This window comes from Aplysia californica, unplaced genomic scaffold, assembly GCF_000002075.1.
Source record: "Aplysia californica isolate F4 #8 unplaced genomic scaffold, AplCal3.0 scaffold00788, whole genome shotgun sequence".
Classification (NCBI taxonomy): Eukaryota; Metazoa; Mollusca; class Gastropoda; order Aplysiida; family Aplysiidae; genus Aplysia; species Aplysia californica.
Genome location: NW_004798058.1, coordinates 117698 through 128337, shown reverse-complemented (window position 1 = coordinate 128337; position 10640 = coordinate 117698). Strand labels below are relative to the sequence as shown.

At 40.8% G+C, this 10640-nt stretch overlaps 1 protein-coding gene across 1 annotated transcript in view; it reads right to left on the bottom strand.

The window, feature by feature from the left end:
- LOC101857605 (peroxisomal membrane protein PEX16) overlaps positions 1-10010 on the bottom strand; it is a 22026-nt gene extending 12016 nt beyond the window's left edge. Inside the window, exons 1-5 of the mRNA XM_013088687.2 lie at positions 9875-10010; positions 4193-4305; positions 3420-3553; positions 2875-2998; positions 933-1035 (exon numbers count right to left, since the gene is read on the bottom strand). Coding sequence (XP_012944141.2) covers positions 933-1035; positions 2875-2998; positions 3420-3553; positions 4193-4305; positions 9875-9989 — 589 coding nt within the window. The 5' untranslated portion in view covers positions 9990-10010. The remainder of the gene's footprint in view (positions 1-932; positions 1036-2874; positions 2999-3419; positions 3554-4192; positions 4306-9874) is intronic.
- Positions 10011-10640: the final 630 nt, after the last annotated feature.

Genomic DNA, 10640 nt, shown 5'->3' with positions numbered 1-10640 from the left:
CATCTTAAAAAAAAATAAATCAATACTCCCCTACCCTATTCCTTAGTCCTATACATGTACTTCGCAACACTCAGACTTTGAATGAACTTTGGCGACCCCAACAACAAACGTCGGTGCTCACGCGCGCAAAGTTTATTGACCGGTCACGATGGCGAGCCCAACAATCTAAAAATCGGACGACGCTTGTATTTTCTTCCCCCCCCCCTCCCCCCACACAAGTGACAGCACGGTGAGGAGTCTGAGTAATGATTAAATTTTATTTGCACGGCGACACAGCGTTTATACTGTACAACCTGCATGTCACAAATTTTGCGTTACGAGTCTATCGTCGGCAAATTTCAGGGTGGTAACGAAAGCGAAAGTAGACCTTGATTTTCCCGATCGACCCTCGGTGTCCCATACACATCTGCCTGCCGCCATAGCCGCCATTTCGCGTGAAACGTACTCTCGAACGGGGAAAAAGTGAACGAATATTATATCACAATCGCGACCGGCAAAAATGGAGTCATGTACGGCGGCTAGGGTTCACTGAAAAGTCTTGCTGGCTTCATCACTCAGTACACACGCTAATTTACGACCGTTTAACAAATGTTTACTACCTTCAAGGCAAATTTACAACCATTTACGACCTTTACGACCAGGGTGTCGAATTTACGACCTTGCTGGATACCCTGAATGGCAGATCAAATTCTCTGCTGAAACGAATTTTAAAGCAAGAATTTTCAGAGACTCTTCAAAGTGAGCAGTAATCCAAAGAAATGCTCAAACTGTGGAAATCTGCAAAAATGTGGAAGTCACTGGATAAGGCAAGTAAGAAGAAAAGATGCCACCACCACATCAGAGAATGGTGTATGAGCAGTACCCTGCAGCAGACTACTAACATTCCCAGACCCATTTTTGACATACATGGGTTTTTTTAAACAGAAACTAACCTGTGGATAGTGTCCTCATAACCTTCCCTGACCTCTTCAATGTAAAGATGACAGAAGGAGAGGTTCCATTTATGCTCAAAGGCTGAGATATTACATCACTGGGCTGGGGAAACAAAAAAGTCTATGTTAACTGGCAGCAGATAGACAAGAAGTAAATCTGACTCAAGTAAAGAATAAATCTACAACAGGCTACAGTCGAACCTGCAAGGGAGCCAGAAAAAAATTTCGTCTTAGGCATTTTCCATTTTAAACAGGGGAATTTAGGAGAGATGGAAGGGGGAGGGGGGGGGGGGTCAAAAGCCTAGCCGGTGGGATCAAGAATAGCTTGTCTGATCGGCAAGCAGTGGTCAAAACTTCACAACTCTGAATTGCTATCCTCCCCCATCATGACATGCGTCAGTCTTACTTATCCAATCACCACCAGTGCTTGCCTTTCATAGGAGCACTGTTTGACCTATTAAAAACAAAAACGTTTGAACATCTCCTCTGCTTCCTCTTTCCGCCCCACCCACCGGTGTAACAAGCACAGTCAACCAATGCCACCCCTCACTGCCACCATGTCACAATGATATGAGGAACTCTTTTCTCTGTTGGCCGTACGATCAGGGTGGCAAGCATTGGTCAATCTAAGTTCACACCTCTGACTTCTGGCTACGCAGGAAAGTTTCCATAGTGGCTCGCTACTCGAGCACTCTCACGGGCAGTCGTGAGATTTCACACCTACACCACCCTGACCATCTGCATCGTTCAGGGCTCACATGATGGGGTAACATCTACCGTAAAATTGCACCCTGGCCATGGCGTTGTTTAGAGCCGGCCGAACCAAACTTGCGAGTTTTGTTTCAGATCAGGGCTGAACGGGCAAAGCATTTTCTGTCTTAGGCAGGTGAAACCCTCGGGAGGGAGAGGATTTTCCTTTCAGTTTCCGCGTTGTACAGGTTTCCGTTTTTTACAGGTCATTAAAGAGGAATATACCAAGGGGGGAGTGGGGAGATTACGTTAAAACAGGTTTCCGTTTTATACAGGTTTTCATTTAGGCAGGTTCGACTGTATTTTCTTCTTGGAAAAAGATCTTGTACCACCTCATCACAAAAACCTCTGGCTATTTGGTACTTATCAGCCTCTTCAGAACTTTCTTTTACATTGCGCTACAAAATTCTAATCAGTCAACATTTTTGCATTGTGTTGTATCGCATCTTTTTGTCCCACTTCTCTCCTACGCTTGCATTTTTTCAAATTTTCGCGGCTTTTGGACTATCTTTTTCATTACAGCTTCCCTACTATTTGTCATAAAGAGGTATTCAAACCCTCTCAAACACAGACCAGATAATAAGAACACATTTTCTTCATACTTTTCTGACAAAACCAAAACAACATCAAAAGGACACAAGAAGGTATTTTATTGCTTTAATGTAAAGTCTCACTGTTTACAAATTATTATCATTATCAGACAAGTCGAGTTCATCATCAAAACCATTATCATTTCATTTTCACCCAATAATAATTCTAAACAAGCCCATTGAAAATCAAAAGCTTCTGCTGAGAATTGTGTTGTTTACGCTAGTCCCCATGACACCATTTTAACATCACAGAAAAGCATCTCGTAAGCATATTCAAAGGTTATATCAAAAACTTTTCAGTAAACCAGAGTGGGTTCAAATTAATTTATCAGACACACACACACACAAATAAATGGTTCTAAATACTTACTGTAAACATTTTAATCTAAAAAAAGAGAAAAGCCTAGTTAAGAGAGTAAAGCAAAGTGACATGATTACCAAAGTGATGTAGGAAGGGCAAACATGTGAGAACCACAATATGTAAATAAAATGTGTGGTGTATCAAGTTTGAAGTGATAAGTCCTGCCCAAGTAAGGTACAGCAGAAAACAACACAATTCTGCAGTAAAGTGGAGAGATTTAGGAAAGGAACACTTTACATACCTCTTCTTTCTTCTGGCTCACACCTGCCTGTTTTAGGAGAGCATCACGGTCCACTGGGGCCAGGGGTGGCACGGTTTGGATGCCCACACCATGTCGCACCAGAAGCAAAAATCTGGCAACAGCCCTGGACATCAATTATAAAGTAAATTAAACACAGACTTAACCGAGTCTGTAAGAGTTTAAAGCCTCACTGTGAAACAAAAGTAAATTGCTTTTTAAAAAGAGGTGGGGTGAGAGTGGCCCAACAGTCTTGAGTGAGTTATAAAGAAGTCAAAAAAAGATAAAAGGATGGAAAGCAATGGCCAGCACAATATTCTGAGGTAAATACCACACTTGTGCATCTGATGACAGATGTTCATGTGTGCCCTATGTATGATCTATTTGCTCCCCCACCTCTTCTGCACGACAATGGGTGGCTGTTTTAAACACTTTCCACCGAATCTAAATTTTTCAACCAAGTTTGTTTATGGTAATTCATCATTACTTGTCAAACAGGAATCTCTAACTGTTTACTGCTTTACACAGCATGACAAGCAGCTACATACTTTGCCAGCTGTACCACAGCAATTGCTGTCCATCGACCAAGGTCACCGTAGAGTCGATGAGCAGCCATCTCAATGAAAACGCCCACATACTCAAGAACAGTCACCAGACTCTGCAAGCGTTCCTGGGAGGCAGTCTGTGGAAATGAAGGTCAGTAAAATGCTTTGGGCCCAGATAGCACAGACAATAGTAGCAGACACATGTGCCTCACTGCTGTCGACAGTATTTCATACTGAATTAGTCAACTTTTCATGCCCAGCGATTGTCCCTTTTCCATTTAAACCTAAAACAATTTCTGTTAAACAATTAGGAAAAAACTTACTCGTACATCTTAAAAAATTAAACATACTCATTAGGAATAAACAAAATTTAAAAATTGAACTAAAGGGCCCTTTTGTTTAACTTTGTATCTGTAAAATGAGGAAGTGCACCGTAGAATGAAACAACACACTATTCAGACTTGCTGTCTACTGTGAAGAGAAGAAAAATGAATTGGTATGGTCATGTAACAAGATCGTGTGGCCTATCCAAGACAATTCTTCCAGGAACTGTGCAGGGGAGTAGAAAGAGAGGAAGGCAAAGAAAGAGGTGGACAGACAACACTGCGGAATGGGCAGGGAAATCCCTTGCCCAAACTCAGGCGCTCGCAAAAAAACTGGAAAAGTGGAGACATCTGCAAGACTCTCTATCATACGGTACACCTACGATCTTCTAAGATTATGGGATCAGTAAGCAGCAAGTAAAATGATGGCAAACTATGATTTCAAATACTGACCACTGATGGTAAGATTCCTGAAGCCTTCTGAATGATTGCATCATTGAACAGAACAAGGAGATTTGATGCAGAATAAAGAAGCTCCGAAAGAAGTGATGAATCTTCAAATCTGCCTGAGAAATAACAAGATAAAACAATTTTCAATCAGTGAAAAGTTATCATTTGCAACGCACAAGGAAATGCAGGACAAAATTTTCAAATTTCAGTATAATAAAACAGAAAATATTGTTAAACTTCAAAATTATAATTGACACTTTGGTGTCAAATGTCGCCAATCGGCAAGAACGTCGAACATTTGCTCCCGTCACAAAACTCCGATCGGCAATGTTTACCACCCAGTTTCTTTGGATTTCCCCCAAAATGCTTGTGATGGCAAGGGTTTTTACTATGAGCCTTGTGATGGCAAAGTGTTAAAACAATTTGGAGGTCTAGGTGCCCCCCCCTCCCCCAGTTAGAAAGTTGTTAACATCCATTGTTACTACTCTCTACTGACAATTAGTAAACACAGCAACAGTTTCATATATATCTCTGTTATGATTAGCATAGGTCAGATTTACGGACAGGGCTACATGATGTTTTTATTTTAAGCCTCCACCACCAGCATCTGAAAATTTGTAACTAAGTTACCGACTGGTCAATTTGGGTAAACACATCATGATCATTTCATTTATTGGTGGGACTAACAATAATAATGACTGGTGCATGAATTACAACGGCTCGTTCATAGCGTCAGAAAGCTGAATAATCTCTATGCAGCCCGTCAGGTTTTCTGGGGTCCGCTCAAAGTGTTAAAATTAATGGAGTGGCTAGCCGCTCGATAAAGGGAGGCTAGCATTTTGCTACTCAAACGAAATCAGCCCGTCAGGATTTCTGTGCATTCTCCGTTAAATTAGGTGATCAATCGCCTGAAATTCAGTCACATCAGAACCAGATCAACATGGTGGCTGAGTTATATGAGGGAAAGACTTTCCAAAGTTTTAGAGAACAGAGTGAAGCAATTTCTAAATTTTGCCACTTTTCACATGAACCATTTATAATCGCAGATTGCAATAAAAATCAGTACAGAAAACTCCAAACTATGCACAAAAATGAGAAAGTCCGAAAACAACAAAGATAGGTTGATGTATTCTTATGTGAAGTATGGATGCTGCCATCGCAGCGATTTTCGTTCCCTTTCCATAGGAAAACGGTATCATTTGTAAGAACTTTGACTCTCTTTAAAACTTTCTCGATTTTCTTACTCTAGGTCGATTCGGGAATTAGTCCTGCAAAATAGAACAATCGTTTACAATCATGATCGGACTGAATCTCGCGCGATTGATCTCATGATTTAACTGAGCACGCATAGAAGTCCCCATGGGCCAGTAGCATGAGGCTAATCGACCAAATTCGTTCAAGAAGCAAAACGCTAGCCACCCCAGATCGGGCAGCTAGCACATTCCTAAAATTAAAATGTAAAACTGCAACATGACTTCTGATAAATCATGAATCAATTAAAAATATGATTTATGAATGAAACATCTGCCCTTTTTGGACAGGGTTTATTATTTTGTAGGACTATAGGCTACATTGTAAATGGGCCAGAGATTAGATATTCTTTGTGAATTATGATTTCTTGTCACATTATTCTCAAAACAGAAATCAACACATGAAGCTACAGCGAGCACCTGGCACACCTCTGTGATTGGCACAAATATAGATGACGTATTTCCACCATCTGTTTTTGTTGTCTTCCGGGGTTTCCCCCAATACTCTTGGGTTTCCCTCGCCAGTAACTGTTGACTAGATCTCGACATGTTTTCGGTTTTTGTTATATCAATTTAATTCATTTGTGTTATAATCTTTTATAAACAATCTCAGCAATTTTCGTTCCATAAATTTAGCTTCTCCTCATAGTTGTACACACACACACACAGGGGCTTTCATGGCCTAGAGGTTAACTCTCGTCCTGCATCTGTGCTGAGATGCGAATCTCATCAGCAACCGATTACGTCAGACCGGGCAGGCCGCTGGGGTTACTCAGTGTGTACTGTTGGTGTACAGCGAGTGCGCCTGGAAACGTGTGTTTTCGCCATGAATACCGTGGGAGTGTGTTAATCGATGATGAAAATAACACTCTATCTTTTATTGATTCCTATTTATAAAGTGTTACGAACACATGGATAACCCCCTTTCATAAGCTGAAAAGACATTACGAGTAGTTACGTCCATTCGAATAATCTTTTTAGATGCTCTTGTTGAATGGAATGACCTGGGGTCAATTTCCGAATGTTTTGCACTCAAATTGTTCTTTTTACCTGCCCAATGGTATTTAAAACTATCAAACAAGCTTTAAATTCTTTATCAGGTAGTATCATTTCATACAAAATCAAGCTCATTTGAAAGATTTTGTATAGAAAAATGGAAGTCTTGTTTCCTGACTATCCTTTCGAGCTCCTCATGTCTAAGTGGGTCAATTTCGTCTATAATTTCATTGGACGAACATCTGGAGCAACCAACTTGGCATGTTTTGAATGAGACGTATGCCTCGATTACGAACCAACGCAGGCGGTTCTAGAAGAAGGCCACAAACGTACACAAACTCAAGCAGACTGACGCACACACACTTGACCTGCGTGAATGGGGATCCGACTCGGGACCCGAATGACACGTAAGAGGATGCGCGCTGCGCGTGCGCTGAGCCAGGGGCTACACTGATTCGGAACCAGAACGTAGGCGAGGTGCCGAAATAGGCTTATCGGGCGACAAAAACGCGGCTCCCACAGGATGAGGGTTAAGGACTATTTTTAGCAAAATATCGCCGTAACTGTTGTTTCAACGAAAGTAAGGGAGGTTGCTTTACCTCCTTAGGTTTGTGTGCCACTCTTTTGGGGCTAGATTTAAAAACAAAGTTTTAAATGATTTTTTTGTACTCCAGTGCCCGACAGCTAAAAAAAAACTTGCTGCCCGACCCGGTACGATTACTCTAGATTCTATATGATGCCCGAAACGAAATAAATAGGGCCGAAACGAAAAAAAACCGGGTGAGAATAGAATCTAATTCTAGAAGTCAATCCTGTGGTGCGATATACAGTAAGCGATCTTTTGGGGATATCTCTGGAAGTTACACGTCGATCTTCATGATTTTTTCACCAGACGTTACAAAAACTTCCTCTCTATACGGTGTAGCGCATTACTGTAACAGCAGTTTAAAATTCCTATATGTTGTGGTGGTGTTTGTTTGGTAATGTGTGTCTGGTTGATGCGCAAGGTGTCTGTTTGGTGCAACATATTATATATATATCTGGTTGGGTGCGCAATAGTACCATGTTTACAGCTCTAGATCTAGATCTAGCTCTTTTCTGACACTTTTCATCTTTCTCTATCCTGGCCTTGTCATTTCCTTGCAAGAAGTTCCTGTACTGACCATAACGGAAGGCCAAGGTCAATGAGGCGTGTTCTTTTTGGGAGCTGTGCGCCCCCTAACAGGAGATTTCCTTACACTGTGTGTATGTGTTTTGATAATGGATAAAAAGAAAGGTGCTGTGGACACTAAGGGGGAAAGAAGAAAACAAGAATTAGACTACCTAGACTAGTATTTTTGAAGGAAAAGGACAAAAAAGAAGAAGAAAAAGACGTGAAAAGAAGAAACTGAAAAAGAAAGTTGCTGTGAACACAAGGAGGTGAAAGAAGAAAATAAGAATTAGACTATACCTAGACTAGTATTCTTTAAAGGAAAAGGACAAAAAAAGAAGAAAAAGATATCATGAAAAGAAGAAATTGAACATTTTGGAGAGTGAATTTCCATTATATTAATTAATTTTGACATGAATACATTAACTGATCATCTTCCAATGACAATATAATGCATCCAAACGGAAGGAAAACAGTCTGTTTCAGTGCACAATGCAGGTCATAAAGAAATAACTTAATAAGTAAAATAACCAAAGGGCCTAGAAGCCACACTATCAATGCCAAATAGCAAAAAAGCTGATACTGCGCACTGAAACGGACTGCGCAAATTGGGTCTGCTACAGTGCGCAACCCTATCTGGCATGTTCTGGGCATTAAGAAGCAGCCTGCGATAGTATTAGTATTTATCGATTCTAGTATACATTCTACGATACATTAGAGCTAGATCCAGATTAACTAGATGTGTGCTAAATAATCGACTACTCAAGCGCTTAGTTAGTAGTAAATTCACCAATACCGGTTACGAAAACCATTAATATGAAGGGGCAAAACTTTCCGACACCGTAGAATCACGTGTGTTGACAGGAACCTCCAAAACGAAATTGAAATAAGCTGCATTCTGCGCATGCTCACAGAAAGTGACCTCGTTTTCGCTGTTCTTTTATCCAAAACAAAGCAGGAGACCGGGGGTTGCGCACCCAAACAGGGCCACCTCTATTCTCACCCGGAGTGAGAATAGTGCAGGCGAATCTTGTGGCTATTCTCACCCGGTGCGCGTTCACCAAATTTTGCGTTCACCCTAAACCACAGAATTCTACACTGTGATTTTATAACAGAAAAATTGTAGAATTCTGTGCCGTGAACAAACGTTCCATTACAATTGTAGCCTACTAAAAGCGTACAATTTTGTCTGTGGGCAGTGGAGAGAGAGAGAGAAAGAGAGAGAGGAGTAGCGCGAGAATTTCCAGGCAAAACAAAATGGCGACCCGCGTAGTTCGGCTCGATTCGAAAAGTTAAATAGCCGTAGCATCTTTATAGACAACCAAATTAATTTACTTTTGTGTTTTAACATCATTTTTTAACTTTGTTTTGGTCAATTTGATCGTCCACACCGATAGACAGTATTCAGAAAGAGACAGAGAGAGAGAGAGAAGAGGGGAGGAGTTGATCTTGCGAGAACTTCCGGGCGGGTGAGAATAGCCACTTTCCCCCAAACAGATGCGCGGTGACACGGTTAGACTCTAGACTCTAGATATCTAAATCTAAATCTGGATCTAGCAGTAGCAGGCTGTCGTTATTTTTATCCTCACCCCGAGTGAGAATAATCACTCCAGATCACAACACAATTCGTCAACTTGATTGACTTGAAATTGAAAGTTGATTGATAGACTATAGAGGCTACACAACACGAAAGTGGCTATTCTCACCCGCCCGGAAGTTCTCGCAAGATCAACTCCTCCCCTCTTCTCTCTCTCTCTCTGTCTCTTTCTGAATACTGTCTATCGGTGTGGACGATCAAATTGACCAAAACAAAGTTAAAAAATGATGTTAAAACACAAAAGTAAATTAATTTGGTTGTCTACAAAGATGCTACGGCTATTTAACTTTTCGAATCGAGCCGAACTACGCGGGTCGCCATTTTGTTTTGCCCGGAAATTCTCGCGCTACTCCTCTCTCTTTCTCTCTCTCTCTCCACTGCCCACAGACAAAATTGTACGCTTTTAACTTTTAGTAGGCTACAGTTGTAATGGAACGTTTGTTCACGGCACAGAATTCTACAATTTTTCTGTTATCACAGTGTAGAATTCTGTGGTTTAGGTTGAACGCAAAATTTGGTGAACGCGCACCGGGTGAGAATAGCCACAAGACTCGCCTGCACTATTCTCACTCCGGGTGAGAATAGAGGTGGCCACACAACACACTCAAACAGTGATACAGAACATGAGAAACTTTCAAAACAACGCAAACAGAGCTCGAACAGGATTTTCCCAACACAAAAACTAGATCTACCTGCAATAGCATAAGACACGAATCGAAAAGCTGATTCAAACTGAGCGATGGCAGCAGAGTTTTGACTGACTGCCTTTTTGTATTCTTGGAAAAGATTTTGAAGCATCTCAGCCATTTTGACAATTTTGACACTCTTCTTCTTTGTGAAAATATTTCAAACCATATAGTGTCTATTGATACGTCATCGAGCTCATAGTTTCAGAATCTTGTTCTAACACTAACAGATTAACAATGGCTTTCATTCATCTTGTCCAAAAATAGAGTCAGATGCAAATAGGCTAAGGCCTTAGATCAAAAGAACAGGAAATGGAAACATCCATCAGTTTCTTTATTTCTACTAGGTACAAACAAAAGTGACAAAACAACAATCTAAGGCTAGAAACAAAGTTGATTATTTATGTTTCTTTTTCAAATATAAGCTCATAAATAGACATAAATAGACATAAGGGTCTTGAACATCTAGCAATCACAGGCAAAATTGAGGGCAACGGAGGCAGGGGAAGACCCAGAACAACACACTTAGGGAACCTTAACAAATGGATAACAGGGAAAGATCTGGGAAACGAAGCTTTTTTGAGAGTATCCGAGCAAAGGAATGAATGGAGAACCATGATCGCCGATGTCTGGCGCAGATCTAGCATTGGATGATGATGAAGCTCAGAAATTTCTGATCAACTTTAATTCAACACAAACTATGCAAATTGTCTGTTAAAGAATACAATAATATACTGCCAGAGAATATGTATACTATTAGGAACTATGAATA